The sequence below is a fragment of the Auxenochlorella protothecoides genome (assembly GCF_000733215.1).
Source record: "Auxenochlorella protothecoides strain 0710 unplaced genomic scaffold scaffold118, whole genome shotgun sequence".
In the NCBI taxonomy this organism is placed as follows: Eukaryota; Viridiplantae; Chlorophyta; class Trebouxiophyceae; order Chlorellales; family Chlorellaceae; genus Auxenochlorella; species Auxenochlorella protothecoides.
Genome location: NW_011934228.1, coordinates 103,884 through 119,316, shown reverse-complemented (window position 1 = coordinate 119,316; position 15,433 = coordinate 103,884). Strand labels below are relative to the sequence as shown.

General features: G+C 60.8%; 5 protein-coding genes across 5 annotated transcripts in view; 1 reads left to right on the top strand and 4 right to left on the bottom strand.

The window, feature by feature from the left end:
- F751_0900 (5-methylthioadenosine/S-adenosylhomocysteine deaminase) overlaps window positions 1-1,091 on the bottom strand; it is a gene marked incomplete at both ends in the record, with an annotated part of 4,001 nt that extends 2,910 nt beyond the window's left edge. The window contains 4 exons of the mRNA XM_011399953.1: window positions 196-291; window positions 431-526; window positions 615-671; window positions 807-1,091. Coding sequence (XP_011398255.1) covers window positions 196-291; window positions 431-526; window positions 615-671; window positions 807-1,091 — 534 coding nt within the window. The remainder of the gene's footprint in view (window positions 1-195; window positions 292-430; window positions 527-614; window positions 672-806) is intronic.
- Window positions 1,092-9,443: 8,352 nt separating this feature from the next.
- On the bottom strand, window positions 9,444-10,439 carry F751_0899 (hypothetical protein; the record flags this gene model as incomplete). The annotated part of the gene is made up of 3 exons (XM_011399952.1): window positions 9,444-9,782; window positions 10,013-10,300; window positions 10,377-10,439. The coding sequence occupies 3 exons, from the start codon at window positions 10,437-10,439 to the stop codon at window positions 9,444-9,446; spliced, it is 690 nt and encodes a 229-aa protein (XP_011398254.1).
- A 679-nt stretch (window positions 10,440-11,118) lies between these two features.
- Window positions 11,119-12,152, top strand: F751_0898 (hypothetical protein; the record flags this gene model as incomplete). Its single annotated transcript, XM_011399951.1, has 3 exons — window positions 11,119-11,454; window positions 11,584-11,721; window positions 11,901-12,152. 3 exons carry the CDS (start codon window positions 11,119-11,121, stop codon window positions 12,150-12,152), a joined length of 726 nt encoding a protein of 241 aa, XP_011398253.1.
- Window positions 11,895-12,191, bottom strand: F751_0897 (hypothetical protein; the record flags this gene model as incomplete). The annotated part of the gene is made up of 1 exon (XM_011399950.1): window positions 11,895-12,191. One exon carries the CDS (start codon window positions 12,189-12,191, stop codon window positions 11,895-11,897), a length of 297 nt encoding a protein of 98 aa, XP_011398252.1.
- A 122-nt stretch (window positions 12,192-12,313) lies between these two features.
- F751_0896 (Ubiquinone biosynthesis protein COQ4-like protein, mitochondrial) overlaps window positions 12,314-15,433 on the bottom strand; it is a gene marked incomplete at both ends in the record, with an annotated part of 5,221 nt that continues 2,101 nt past the window's right edge. Inside the window, 5 exons of the mRNA XM_011399949.1 lie at window positions 12,314-12,508; window positions 12,645-12,803; window positions 12,978-13,440; window positions 14,410-14,684; window positions 14,845-15,373. Of these exons, the coding sequence (XP_011398251.1) occupies window positions 12,314-12,508; window positions 12,645-12,803; window positions 12,978-13,440; window positions 14,410-14,684; window positions 14,845-15,373 (1,621 nt within the window). The remainder of the gene's footprint in view (window positions 12,509-12,644; window positions 12,804-12,977; window positions 13,441-14,409; window positions 14,685-14,844; window positions 15,374-15,433) is intronic.

Here is a 15,433-nt window from a genome sequence, read left to right as displayed (position 1 = left end):
CGCTATGCAGCTTGAGACATTGTAGGGTTTCTGCAGTGCTTGGTTTGAGAATGAGCGGACTGGGCTGGACAGTGAGGCCATGCAGGCATGGCAGCACGCTCACTCCCCCAACGGGCACAAATCGTCAGCTCCCGTGCAGGTCAGAGGACCAGCCCAGGGCCCCCCACCCCCCTCACAGCAAGAAGTCAGTCACACACCTTGGCTCTTGCCCAGTGTCATGATGCCGCGGGTGGGGTGGAACCGGAGGCCCACCTCTCGAGCTGCCCGGATGGTGTCATCCAGCATGACATCCTGGATTGGGTTGCAGGGTGGGGGATGATGGGGGCTGGATGGATGGAGGTGCGAGCTGTGGAGCGCAGTCCGTGCACAGTTCTTCGCCGTGCACCCAGAGGGAGAGCATTGTTTCCCCCCTCCCCCACCATGCACTCACGTTGGGGTAGATGTACAGATGGTCTGAGCTGGTGGTGCAGCCGCTCAGGAGCAGCTCCACCATGGCGAGCTTGGCAGAGACGTACACATCCTCGCCCTGGTGATATGAGCACGCGGTGTGGCACATGGAGCGAGGAGTTCTGGTGGCGTCTGGCATCATTGGGGCAGGGCATGTCCACACGTACCGTCATGGTGCTCCAAGCTGGGTAGAGGCTGGTGAGCCACCCAAACAGGGCAGAGTCCTGCTCCGTGGGTGGGGGGGGGTGGTGCTGGGTGGTGGGCGGGCCATGGCTGCGGCGCGTGGCCAGGCATGCACTGCCCTTATTGATCCCCAGGGCAACATCGTCAGACATGCTGCCTCCGGGACGGTGACGGACCTGAGCGACGCAGCGGGTCAATGTCTGGTACATGTGATGGTGGGTGTTGACCAGGCCGGGAATGACCACCTGGTCCGCCAGGCTCACAACCCTGGTGGCCTCCAGCCGGAGCTCGGGGGGGCAGTCGGTCTCCGGCCCCACCCACTCGATGAGGTTGCCCCGCACAACAATGCAGGCACCCCGGATGTCCCCGATGGATTCCTCCAGGGTCCCTAGGTAGAAGATGTCGGTGTAGAGCACCAGCTCCGTCGGAACAGGGCGGGGGTTGCCTCCCCCGGGCGACATTGCGCTGGGCAACCAGGCTGACCTGGACCTCCGTAGCACGATGAGCAAGCTTTCACCGAGTCATGTTCTGGGCTTGGACCCACATGCCATGTGGTGGGCCAGCACATTGGCCCCGCATCGAGATGGCCCCGCACGTGCCGGGCTGTGCAGGGTTTCGCAAAAGCCAAACCCTAGCCCTTGTTCGGATTGCGGGGTTTCCAATTCTTAACTCGTTCACCCGAAGTTTCCGACTGACGTCAGGGCCCCTGCTCTCAGCCCATCAGGGTACAAATGCAGCAAGCATGCTGCTGTGGGGCCAGGTGGTTTCCATGAAGTTTACTCCTTGCTTGATTCACAAGCATCCTCAGGTCTTGTACCAGGCTGACTCCACTCGCCGTTTATCTGCAAACTATTACTGTCCCTCCTTCCCTCTAGATTCTTGAGGCTACTGGAGACATCCTCCTCAGCCATCAGGTCAACCTCAGTACAGCTTTGCGCCCGATTTAAGGCCTGCCCATCGTTGCATTTGATGAGGACCTTGCCCTTGTGTAATACATCATCCAAAACCCCCGAGCATATGGTGATGTGAGGTATCATAAATCGCTGGTTCCCATCCTTGTTACGTTTGTACGTGACAGCTGCCATGGCTGACGCGAGTTGAGGAGTTGAGGGGTCCAGAGCGGTCATGCCAAAGGGATGTATTCCGCATGGGGAGGAGAGATGACAGCACGTCCGCCAGGCTCTGGGGACTCAATGGTTTGATACCCTTTGAAACGGAACCTGAAAAGATTGCATTTCGTCATACCCTCAATGGTATACAACAGTGTATGTCTGGACCGGCGAGGGTCCTCCGGATTACCGCCACGGACACTCCATAGCCATACAGCTCCCACTCCGGTAACACAGACTGAAACGAAAATGCCGATACACGGAGCCAGGATCCCTGATATGCAAGATTTTAGAACTCGAGAGTGACGCAAGACTCTGAGCGTACAGTCGAGCAAAGGCTTCACTATACTCCATACGCAGGCGAACCCCGCCGGCGGTTTAGTGAGACTGCCGCAAGGTGGAGGATGGCTCCGGCGGCCAAGAGCCTCGCTTTCCTGAGTGGGATGCTGCTGCTGCTGGCCAGATGGGTCTTCGCGGTGAGCGTGGGTACACTCGAATCGATGCCGACCCCGCGTCAGCTGCAACTACTTGCCCCCGATTCACTCGCCCCACATCCTTTCCTTCCTGAGAGCAGGCCACCTGAAGCTCCACATTCGTCCCGCTACCCAGGGTCATGTGAGCCGAGTGCTGTGCTTATCGGGAAGGAATCCGTACGGATCTAGCGACGGCTCCGTCCGACCCCTCTCCAGCACGTGATGCCGGTGGACAGACGTCCGACCCATTTTCTGTGGGACCCCGCAAAATTGCTCCCCTCGTCAGGCATGCAAATATGTGCATCTATATCGGATTGTTGATAAACGGCCGTACCTGGTCATATCTCCATGGTTCTGCACACACTCGACTCCTCGCAGCCTTGGACCCCGCGTGCATTTCGTGAGCGAGGACAGCGCAGATGCCGTTTGCAAGTGAGTAACGCTCGTGAGGTTGTGCACCAAGCCAAGTGTTCGCAGATCAATGCGCCAGCCCAGAGTAAGCACCATGTTGCAGACCTGATAGCTCATGAAAAATCTGACTGGCACATACCAACCCAGATCCCCATGGCATGCAGGCATGAGGGCTTCAGCAAGGCGGGGACCGTCCGCACCACCACCCTTCACATCATGGGGCTGTCGATGTCGGCCGTGCGGGTGAGCACCCTGGAGATCCTGACACCCAGTTCCACGAAGATGATTGTGAATGTGGAGTGCCTCAAAGAGGGCCAGAAGCCTTGCACGGCGGACAGTGACGGCAACATCGGCTCCGGCAACAAGGGCAAGAACAACCTTGGCACGAAGAACGTTGGGAACTACAACATTGGTGAGCAAGGACTGGAGTGTAAACTCACTTTCAAGATGGGCACAGCCGCTGCAACTCTTGGTGAAACAGGCTCACATGGAAACCCGAGCTGCCTATTGCAGGTAACTCCAATGTGGGCACTGCCAACTGGGGAGACAACAATTCCGGCATGAGCAATCCTTGCTTCAATAAGACTAGGCATTGCATAATTGTGAGCGACTGCAGCCTGCTCGTATTCCGCAAGCGTGCATGGGTGCTTGGCTTTCCACCGCCTCCCGCCAAGAAGTCTCCACCGCCTCCCACCAAGAAATCAACACCTCCACCCGCCAAGAAGTCGCCGCCTCCACCCGCCAAGAAGTCGCCATCCCCTCCTGCCAAGACGTCTTCCCCCGCTCCCACTAAGACGTCTTTTCCCCACCCGCGAAGACATCTCCACCCCCACCCTCAAGCTCAAGCCCTCCTCCACCCTGATCCCCTCCTCCCAGCCCCACTCCTCAACCAGCCCCCCTCCTCAACCCAGCCCCCCTCCTCAACCCAGCCCCCCTCCTCAACCCAACCCACCCTGCCCATCGCCATCACCACCTCCACCAAGCCCTCCTTCTCCGCCTCCACCACCACCAACGACCGCCACAATCCAATTCGCTGGAACTGCAGATGGGTTTGTCGACGTCACGTTTGTTGTTACCACTGGGGGGGTATATTCCCGCCCAGATCACATGCACCATGTACTCAGCCCTGTTGGCTCGACTCGAATCCGTAGATCAGAACAACCCAACATCCGCCACCACTACCCTCACAAGGGGGTCCATGGATGCGGCAAATATGGATATTTAATCATTTGGCTTCGCATTTTTCTACACAGCTGGTCCTCTCCTCAAAAAAGTGGTCCCGCTGACCCTGCTCAACCCTTCACCACCCCCACCTGCATCCCTCCCACCACCACCATCATCATTGGGGTCCATGACTGGAAGCATTATCCGAGACGATTATGACTTCACATTCACGGCGGAAGCTGGGAATGTCTCTCCGAGCAGCATCAACTACATTTTCTTCACGGTCGGTGGTGCCGCGATCGATGCGACTTCCACTCCTAACAGTGGTAGCCCAACCAGTTGGGACAAGCAGCTGGACAGTGACGCAGCAGCATTAGCGTCCTATGCCCCAGTTGTGGGCGTACAGGGTGGAAGTGGGAGCTCAAATGTCCTGACCCTGAACTGGTAGAAGACTCTTACCTCATGTACTATATAACAGCAAGTTCTTCGCCTTCTGTGCCTGAATTCCATCGTCACCTATGCTTGTGAGTCGGCGTACTGATCCACCTGACCCTGCATGCATCCTAAATTGAATGCCCATCCATGTGGCCACCCTTAATCTTACTGTAAGCACACAGTGACATCCCAGCAAGACCATGAGCCTCAAGTTCCATGCCGACACTCCTAAATGCTATCTTGCTCTTGCCCGTTAAATACACTCTTGGGAATGGATGCTGTCCTAGTGAAGACCATGAGAATCCCTGCAACATGCACTGGTATAGGCGATCTGAATGAGGGCCATCACATCCAAATCTCCACATGCAGTGTGGAGACTGGATTTCACAGCAGTGGACGGGCGGCGAGAGCACTGCGTAGTGCATGGGTACAGGAGAGAAAGAGGGAACGATCCGGCCAGTGACATCCCTTCAACAAGCAGTCCTTCCTGCATGGAACCATCAAACAAGGCAGGTACTTGCGTGAGACTGGAGAAGCTTTCATCATACCATTGCAAGAGAGACACAAATTTGTTCTAAAGGAGGACCGTCTCTTCTTCCACATTTCAAACGGCCTTTACTAGTCGAATGGAACATAAGACCTCTGGTTCTGGCGGGGGTCTTCCTGTGGTGCACGATGGCAACCCCTTGGTCAGTACGAAGGTTCATTCTCGACGCAGGGGAGGGTCGAGCCCTCTGCGAAGGGCTGAGGATGCCGCCAAGGGCGAAGGAGGACTAATTTCTGACGAGAGACGGCAGAATTATCTGCCTCTGGCGCGAGGAGGATTTTTGATGGAAGGGGGCGAAGGCTTTCTTGCAGGAGGTAGCAGGCTCCTCACTGGCGGAGGTGGTGAGGATCTCCTTGTTGAAGGGGATGATGCCTTCCCTTTGGAGGGTGGAGGGGGTCTCCTGGGGGCTGAAGGAGGCTTCTTGATCGGAGGCGAGGGTGTGGACTTACGGGAAGGGGGTGGGTTTTTCTTGATGGGCGGTGGAGATGGCGGCTTGCGAGAAGGGGGTGGTGGCTTCCTGCTCGGAGGAGGTGGCGATCGCCTGGGGAAGGGTGGTGGCGGCTTCTTGGCGGAAGGTGGCGGTGATGGTTTGGGAGAGGGGGGCGGGGGTGACTTTGCGGGAGACGGCGGCGATGGCTTTGGAGAGGGGGGCGGTGATGGCTTGGGAGAGGGGGGCGGGGGTGACTTTGAGGGAGACGGCAGCGATGGCTGTGGAGAGGGGTCCGGTGATGGCTTGGGAGGGGGGGCGGTAATGGCTCTGGAGAGGGGGGAGGCATTGATGGCATGGGAGAGGGTGGCGGTGGGCTCGCAACAGGGGCCGGGGATGGGATGGCAGGTGGTGGGCTTGGCATCCCTGCAGGTGATGGTGACGGTGGTGGATGGGACACCGAGGGCGGTTCCACGGGTGGAGACACCGGTGAAGGTGGAGGGGCCCCAGGACTAGGGGGGGAGGCTGGTGCTGGGGTTGGACTGGGTGCGGCTGGAGAGGGACTGATGGCCGGCGGAGGACTTGCCGGGGCAGGCGCGGGTGTGACTGGTGAGGGGTGTGGGGCAGGGGTAGGGGCTGGAGAAGGGCTGGCAGCAGGGGAGGGTGGAGGATGAGGGTACACGATCAGAGTATCTGATGTTTTCAATGCTGCTATGCTGCACTGGGCTTCGTCTTGAGCTATCAAGTTGTTGCAGACGATGTTCGATCCCGTGTTCCCGCTCCCGATGTTGGAATCTCCTTTGTTCTGACTACCTGTATTGTGATGATGTGCTCGAGGCTCAGGCTGGGTCTGGCTGGAAAGGGGCGGAAGAAAGATGTCCCCCTGGTTCACTCACCTCTGTTGTTATTGCCTCGATTGTTGTGCCCGATGTTGTGATACCCCACGTTGCCGTTGCCCAGGTTCCCATTCTCATCTGGTACACATCTTGCCCCGCCCTCGACGAGGCACTCGACCACAGTGAGGGCTGGGCAGAAGCGTGATTTGTTTAGGGAGCAAATCTCCATCGTCTCAGGGTGGAGCGAGGCAATCTGGAACTGACTGAACGGAGCACCCGGGGCAACGTTGAGCATCTCCCAATACCCTGCTCCTGTGTACCCCTTCCACCTGCCACATGGAAGGGGGAAGGGAAAGGTGAGGCAGTAAGGAGTACAGGGCTGGAAGTGGATAAAGAAGGCGCATGCCCTTCCTCAAGATGTAGTCTTCCGCCCTCGCAACTGGGGGCACAACTGATTGGCTAGAGTCTGGGCCCCAAACCCAGTTTAAAGGCACCCACCGGCAGTAAGTGTCTAAGCCAGTGGCGGAGACGAGGTATAGGGTGCCCAGGTACCTGTTGCAATAGGGTTGTGAAGATGGTATGGTCTCTTTTTTAAGGGATGTTCACCCCAGCTATTCCGCCATTCCAGGACAGTTGCATGCTGTGCACTGCGTCGCAACATGCGAGCTGCCCGCTCACTCTATCGTGGGCAGAGCCAGGATGGGATTGCGAGAGTCGCACACATTTGGGGTGGGCGGGGATGGGGATGGGACATTGGGCGGGGAGGGAGGAGGATAAGGGTACAAGACCAGAGTGGCCACCGTTTTCAATGCCGCTATGCTGCACTGTGCTCCATCCTGAGCCACTAAGTCGTTGCACACAATGTTCGTCCCCCAGTTCCCGTTTCCGCGGTTGTAATCTCCCAGGTTCAGACTGCCTGCATGGTGAGTGCTTGCCTGGTGATCAGGTCTGGGCAGACTTGGAAGCAGGCCGGTACAGGGTGATTGCCAGATAACTCACCCCTGTTGTAGCTGCCTTGATTGCTGTGGCCGATGTTGTGAAATCCCACGTTGCCGTTGCCCAGGTTCCCATTCGCATCCTGTACGCATCTCGCCACTCCCTTGGCAAGGCACTCCACCACAGTGAGGGCTGGACAGTGGTATGCTTCAGTGGGGGTGCAGATTTCCAGCGTCTCAGGTTGGAGGGTGGCGATCTGGAACTGACTGAACGGTGCATCTGGGGTCACTATGACCGACTCCCAATATCCTGCTGCTGTGTACCCCTTCCTCCTGCCACATTATTGGGGGTGGGGGTTGGGGCTGTCTGGGAATTACTGGGGAAGGCTTGAGAAGGTACATGATGCCCCGCCCTTGTGACGGAGTGCTAGGTTACAGCAGTCAAAACCACCAACAATGTATCTGTCTCCGGCCTCAGAAAGAGCTCATTGAGGCACCCACCGGCAGTACGCGTCTGGGTCGGTTGAGGAGGCCAGGTAGAGGCTGCCCAGGTACCTGTTGCAATGGAGTTGTGGGGGTGGCACGATCTCAACAGTGAAGGGGAGAGGGTCCCCCAACACAATCGTCCCAGGACCGCTGCATACTACGCACTGTATTACCCTCCCCGAGGTACCCACTCACTCTATTGTGGGCAGAGCCAGGATGGGGTTGCGGGGATCGCACACTTGTGAAGGGGGCGGGGATGGTGGCGGGGGTGACGGGGGAGGAGGGGGTGGAGGATAGCCAGCCAAGGTGATGGTCTCAGTTGTTTTTAGGTTTGCTATCGGGCATGGAGCATCTGACGCCCAATTGTTACATACGATATTGCTGCCAATGTTGTTGCTGCCCCTGTTGTGAGAGCCAATGTTGCCGTTTCCTGCGGTGAAACAGACCAACAGACTTGATCAATCACACGTCATTCCAGGCAATGGGTAAATGAAGATGGCACTCCACTGCGACCTACCATGATTGAAGCTGCCACCATTGTTGTTTCCAAAATTAAACATCCCGTCATTGTTGTTTCCTGTGTTCCCAAAATCTGGGTCTGCCTCGCAGGTAGCAACTCCCTTGGGATAGCAGATGGCGAGCGCAACAAAGTAGCAGCCTCCATCAGGTGCGGTGGGCGTGCAGATTTCACGATCAGTTGGATTTATTGTGCTGATGGTGTAATTAGGGAATGGGTATCTCACAGACATCCCTGAGCGTAACTCGTCAACTTCACCATCAAATCCTTTTGAGCTAGGCGGGGTTGTAAGGGGAGGGGGCCGGGAGGGAGGGGTTAGAGGGTGTTAGGGTGGGAGGGGTTGAGGGTGGGAGGGGGAAGGGTGGGAGGGGGAAGGGTGGGAGGGGTAAGGGTGGGAGGGGTTGGGCGCCGGGCCCTCAGCATTCAGCAGGCCAGCACCAACCGCCGGAGTTCACCGACCACCAGAGCCCTTCTCCGCCAGCATTTGCAGAGTCCATGCGACCACGGCTCACCGGCAGTAAGCCTCAGATGTTCCAGAGCCCAGCAAGTATAGCGTGCCGAGATATCTGGGAGGGAGTGAAGGGTGAGTGGTGCGGTCAGCAAGGTCAATTCAGAGCTAAGAGTTCAGACTTGGCCCAGCATCCGATCGCTAACGTGTAGGCCATACAGTTCCATCCATAGATACATTGCAGGTACACAGGAAATCAGTGGAACCGGGCTCATGCCATGCAACCCCCTTGCTCGGAAAGCTCACTCGAGGGTGGGCAAGGCGTAGAATCCGACCCTCGGGTCGCAGTCAGCCTGCGTGGGTGTGGCGCTGTTCCTTTGCTTCAATGCCGAGAGATATATGTCAGCTAAAATTCCATGAAGCTCTGCTTCTCACGCGAGGCAAGACCTTGACGTCCCACCTGTGCCTCCCGCACGCTAGCGCCAGCGAGAAGCACGCCAAGGAGGATGACCCTCCAACATCCCATGGCTGGCAACGCACAGCAAATTAAAAAATTGTAACCCTGTACAATCCCTCCAAGGATGTGCAGACTGATGGAGGACAGCAGTTCGAGATTTACGTGGCAGGCCTCCGTGGGAACCACACCGCACTCCGGGCCGGGCCGCGCGCTCCGGTCGCCGGAAACGCCACTGGTGCATTCTCTGTTTTGAAATTCTTCATCATCGCTGACGTCGGCCAGTATGCCATTTGATAACTTATGCAAGGTCCTGGGGTCTCGTGTCGTGAACACATTAGCCCGCCCCTGGAACCCCGTCCCATGCTGCAGATGGCGATGCAGTACTAGCTTCGGTGCGTGCCCTCACATCTTCACACCAAGGGTTGGATGGAATCGCTCTTTTGCACACTCACACCCTCTTTCCCCCGGACTGTGGCTCGTTACATCCAGGTATCGGCCGCTGCGAGCTCCAGCTGCACCTGGCATGGCGCACGCCGTAGGTTCGAGCACCCCTCTCCCACCAGCGGCGCTACCCTGCCTCCACCCCGGCGCCGCGCGCCAGCAGGCACTGCAGCTCCGCCTCAACGTGCATCAGCACGGGCAGCACCCCCCTCTCCATCTGGCCTGATGCCAGCGCGGCCTGCGCCAGGGTGGCACTGAGTCCCTGCACCTGGACCTCCAGGGCCGCCCTCGCCGCGCTTTCCTCCAGCAGGCGCTGCTGCGCGTCGGAGCGGGGGGAGGCCGGACTTGCACCTGCGGACCATGCCGCGCTCTCCTCCAGCAGGTCCTTGAGCCGCGCGGCGTGCTCCAGCCCGGCCAGCGCCTGCCGCTCCCACTCCGCGGCGGTGCGCTGCGACGCCTGCAGCGCCTGTCGTGGGGCGAGAGGCGCGGTGTGTTGTCATGGGCCCAGGCCGGCGGCGCCCGCCCCGATTCCAGCCAAACTCACAGACAAGGGAGACCCGGGCCGATTTGTGCCAGGCCCCGCCCGGTTCACACAGGGCTCTGCGCAGTGGTCTCGCACCGCCCCAGTCTCTCACAGGTGCCTGTCACCTGACCAGCTCACCGCGCCAAGCCCCGACACCCCCAACGGCCCCCCACCTCGGCCAATGCGGCGTTGAGCGACTGCAGCCTCTCCACCTCCGCGGCCTGGGTGTCCAGCGCCGAGATCAGCCGGTCCCGCCCCGCCTTCAGGGCCGCCACCCGCTCCTGCAGGCCCACTATCTTGCTGGGCGCCACTGCGGCCGGGCTCTGGGCAGTGACGCGGCCTTCGGCACGTCCATCACCCTCCCCTCCACGCTGACCCTCCAGGGAGGCGAGGTCCTCCTCCAGGTCCAGAGCATGCCGCTGCTCGTTCAGGAGACGGGCCGCCAGCTCATCCCGAGCAGCCTGGAGTGTGGAATTTTGTTGCAGAGGTTGGTGGATCGAGCAGGGGCAGAATTGTGTGGGAAGAGGGGCCACCAACCGGCAGCAGCTTCGTCTTGGGGCAGGCTGGGGGCACTACATCTCGCTCTGAATAACGCATCATACTCCCGCAGGCATGATCATGACCTCCCTCTTGGCCACGATGCCCCTCCTCCCGACACCCTGAATGCACGTCTATTACCTGGAGTCGGAGCTGAGCTTGTTTGCTCGACTCGGCCTGCAGCTCCGCCTCCCGCCTAGCCCGCTGTTCCGCCGCAAGCTGCTGCCGTAGTGATTCGAGTTCGTCTGCCAGCGTGAGATCGCCCAATCTGAAGGCGCAGGCTGCACCCCTAGTGAAGGAAGGGTGCCCGCCTCGTCGCTCGATGCACGTCTAGCTTAGCTGAGAGCTGATCTAATTTCAACAACTTGCATGAGTTTATTGACATCGGTCGATTCTTTGCTGTGATGGTTGCCCATCAGCATTCCTGATTACCTGATGCATCCATTGCATCTGTCGGGGGGAGGAGCGCGGATCCAACCGGGCATTGATCAGCCGAAGCTGAGGAGATGCTGCCCCCGTGCCCGTGGTTCCGCACACTTCCCAATTTTTAAGGAGGTACTGTGCTTAAAGCAAATCCACCGTTAACAACTGATCCTGCTATCAGCATTTATTACTTCTGTGAAATATTCTGGCCTCGAGTCGGCGCATTGCTCTGTTTTAAGTACCCACCCTTTCGGTCGTACTCTCCACCCGAGGAGGGAAACACTTCGTCCATCCACCTTGAATAAAGCAACAGATAACCATGCAGCTTTCTGCCCCCCGAGCACAATTCTACCGGGGCAAGGCCTTCCAATCTGTCGCCCCAGGCCGCACCATCCCTCCTCGCGTCCGTCGCCAAGTACCCATCAAGCCCACTGCCAAGATTCCTGGGGTGGAGCAGGCGACAGCCGCCCTGAAGACTTACCGCGCGGTCTCTAACCTGCCATCTTGGGTCACGACGGTGGCATTCACCGCTTTCCAGGTGCTGCCCAAGATCACCCACAACCCTCTCCCCTTTGTGCCTGACTCCAGCCTTCTCTTCAACCTGCTGGCTTGGTACACGTTGTTGTACGCAGGGACGTCCCTCTTCAATCGCAAGGTGCCCGCAGGGGTGGGAGTGCGGGGGAGGGCATGTTCATGTGTTCATGCCAGGACGGTGTGGAAGGGCAAGAACACCCCAGATACCCGCGGATCTCCTACCCTGCCCATCTCTTCCCTCCACCCTCAGTTGGAGTTTGATGGCGTGGGCACGGTCATCGGGCCGGCCTACCTGGCAGTGCAGGCGATGGGGGGCCTGGGGTCCTTCCTCTCCCCACTCAATGTGGCCACAGCTCTCTTTGGCGTCTTCCTGTCCTACAGGCTGCCGGTGAGAACGCGTGAGCGGGCAGCTTTGCCGGCACAAGGCAGCTGAAAGCGCGTTTGCCCAGCTGTTGTTGCACACGTGGAAGGATTCTCCGTGACCTGCCGGCACGCACGCTTGCTGTTGCTTGGACATGAACTCCGGACTCATCCATGTCCCATCCTTCATTCTTTTCGTCATCACAGGGTCCCACCCTGCTCTGGCTGCCCACCCTCGCGTTTGCCATCTACTCCGGCTTCGGCTTCCACTGGGCCGTGGCGGCCTTTGCCGGGGGAGCTGGGTGGCAGCTGGTGCAGGGGCTGCGCGAGGGCAAGCTGCCCCTCCAGCAAATAGCCTTCCTGGGGGTGGCGGGCCTGGCCTTCGTCACCAACCTGGTCCCGCAGTTTGCCCTGTTTGTGTTTGGCGGGCAGATTCTGGCCTCTGCCGTGGGGAAGTGAGAGACTGGGCCTTGCCTCCGCATGCTCAGAGCTTGCCATGTCTCCCCTTGATGGTGGGATTCGGTTCCACCGCTGCACTCCACAGGAAACTGGTCTGCATGCGTTTCAGTGCCCTCTGCAAACTTTAATGATCGGGGCAGATAATGGTGCGGCTCAGGGCCTCACACAGGACCCAGTCGACCGCTGGTCTCGTGCAGCTGGGCTGCAGTGCCGCCCTCAACACCAGGGCCAAGCCCCTCAAATCCGGGGGGAGCAGCGCCCAGGGGCGGCGTAGGAGAGCCGGCTCTGGCTGCCGCACCGGCAGTGGCCGGGGCGATGATGATGCGGTACCTGCGCCGTAGCTCGTCCAGGTTGTCCTGTGTGAAGGGAGGAGGAGCTCCTAGAGGTTGATGGCAGACCTGGCGGCGATCTTGGACCTTGCATTGCCTGCTCAGGGTCACCCCGTCCCCAGCCCGGTGCCTCCAGTGCCAATCAACAACCTCCCACACACACCTCCAGGTGCTTCTCGTAGGGAATGCACATGAGGTCTGCGGCCTGGGCGCCCGCCTGCAGCGCCCACGGCAGGTAGGTCCTGTTCAGCTCGGCTCTCTGCTCGGCGGGCAGGCGCAGCTCCCCCGCCACCACCGCGAGCGCCGTCATGGGCAGGCCGGTCTGCGATGGTTGATGTCGCACAGCATGACAATTTTGCGCGCCACTCCGGGGAGGGTTGGCCGGATGGCAAGTCTCCGAGCATGCTCCGACTCTCTGACATGCGCCCCGTCTGGCGCAGCTGCGACCTCTACGAGCCCTTCCCTCTATCGACACCCCACCCGCACCGCCCCTCACCTGCAGGAACTCCACCGCCTTGAGTGCCACCTCCCCCTGCACGTTGGTGTGGCAGCCAAAGAGGACGTGCCAGAAGTCGTGCACCTCCCGCGCCCGTGTGACGATGTAGGCCAGCTCGGCGTCGGCCACGAAGCGCACGGGCGGCCGCTCGTCGGCCGAGAAGCCGCGCGTGCCCATGAAGGCGGCGTAGGCCCCACCAAAGGTGTCGGGCGGCAGGGCCGCCGCGCGCCGCAACAGCGCATCGGTCACGCGTGGCCTCTCCGCCAGGATGTCGGCGCCGCGGGGGTCCAGGGTCATGCGTCGGCGCAGCGCGGCCAGCGCGGGGCCGGCGCTGGTCTCGCCCACGGCGGCCACCAGGTCGGCGCGCCGGGGGGAGGCCAGCGCGCCAAGCGCGCTGAGCACCGTCAGTGCGCCCTGCTGCAGGCCGGTCAGGGGCACGTGGGTGGGGTAGGCCGCGGCAGGACTGAAGATGAGGGCGGTTGGGGTGGGGTTGTGAGGACTTGATGGAGCCGGCCCAGCTGAGGCCCACGAACATGCGCTGGAGGACCACACAGGGGAGGGGGTCCCAACCCACCGCCGTGCCTCTCACCGAGCGAAGAGCAGGCGTTGGAGGACACTCATTACGCCTTGCTACGTCTCAAGCCGCATCCGATGTCCAGGCACCTCCGTGATGGGCGGTGGAACAGCTCGCTGCCCAGCAGTGCGCCGGAAGAGGAGCCTGGTGTCCGTCCTGCTGTGCGTAAGCTCGAGGTGCGGCACCGAGTAGAGATCGAATGGTGCCGATGGTTCAAAATGAACAAATCAGTCGTCCGACGAGCTCATGCATGGCGAGGATGTGGTGTTGTTTGGGACCACACAGGGAGAGGGTTTCCTGGGGAGAAGTCCGCTCCATGCACAGCATCCCATGGTGGACCTTTCAAACCCGTCCCACCTGCTCACCCTCCCCAACCCCGACCTTCCCCACAACCAGGAAGGAAGGTTACAGCGCGCATGCAGCGATGTATATTATGGCATGGAATTTCAGTATGGAGTATGTGCAAGACCTCAAAACATACATGTGATGCTCGGATCGCTTCAAGCATGCAACGAAGGGATTCCATGCCTTGCGGATGCAGGCCGGCTGTGGCTGGGGAGGGGGGGTTCACCAAGGCGTGTGGGGAGGCTGGGGACGGAAGGGGGGCGGGGTCTGGGTGTGTACGCGGTACTCGATGGAAAAAGCTGTCGTGGGGGCATGCCTGCATGCCATATTCGTACCAAGGCATGGTGCGACCACCAAGCACCGTAAAACGGTTCCTGCTACTGTGCAAACGGGCTCGCGTTCGTCATGCTACCCTGAGGGTGCAGCGACTTCAGCGGCGACCGCGGGCTCGCGCGGCCGGGCGCCGGCGCCCCGACGCCCCCCGCCTCCTCCCCCGCCTCGGCGTCCAGGGACCGCCCCTCGCCCACGCCCTCAAAGGAGCTGCGGAGGGAGGCGTCCCCCCTGGACCCGCGCACGCCCCCGGCGGCGCTGGACAGGAGCGAAAAGGAGGGGCGCGTGCTGCTGGTGGTGGGGCGCGCACCCTCCTCGTAGCTGCCGCGCTGCATGGTGGACCCGGTGCGCATGCCGGAGTCGCGGCCCTCGCCCTGCGCCTGCAGGTGCATGCCGGCGGCGCTCAGCGAGTGGCTCAGCTTGGAGTAGCCGGAGGGCGCAAACTCCTGCTCCAGCTCCTGTGGGAGGGGGGTGCGAGCGGGCCGGGAGTGATGAGAGCAGAGGGAAGGGAGGGGGGTCCGACTCGGCCTCACCGGGCCGCGAGCTTCTCAAGGCCGTCCCCCATTCCACCCTCCAACCCACACTCCACCCTCCAACCCCCAACCCCCACCCACCCACCTGCAGGATGGCGTCGAAGCTGGGGCGTGCGCCCGGCAGCTGGCTGAGGCAGCTCTCGCAGACCCGGGCCAGGAAGGGGTCGCCCGTGGCGGGCGGGGGCAGAGTCTTGCCCTGGAACCCCACCGCGCCCACCACCTGGACGGGGAGCAGCCCCTCCCAGGGCTGCTGCCCCGTCAGCATCTCCCACAGCACCACGCCGTAGCTGTACACGTCGGCGCCCTCCGCGTAGGGCTCGGAGCGCAGGACCTCGGGCGCCATCCACTCGGGCGTGCCCGAGGGCGCGCCCGGGGTCACATGCGCGTGTACCTTGAGGCGGGCCAGGCCGAAGTCGGCAATCTTCACGCGCCACTTGTCGTCCAGCAGGATGTTGGGCGACTTGAGGTCCAGGTGCAGCAGCGGCTGGGGGCGGGAGTGCAGGCTGGCCATGCCGCGCGCCACCTGCACCGCCACGGTGCGCACCAGGCGCAGGGGGAGCGGGCCCTCGGCGCTGGCCCGCATCACCTTGAACAGGCTGCCCCGTGCCATGTACCTGTGTCAGTGTATGTTTTTTTGTTTAGGGGGGGGATGAGGATGGGGGCTGGGGGAATGG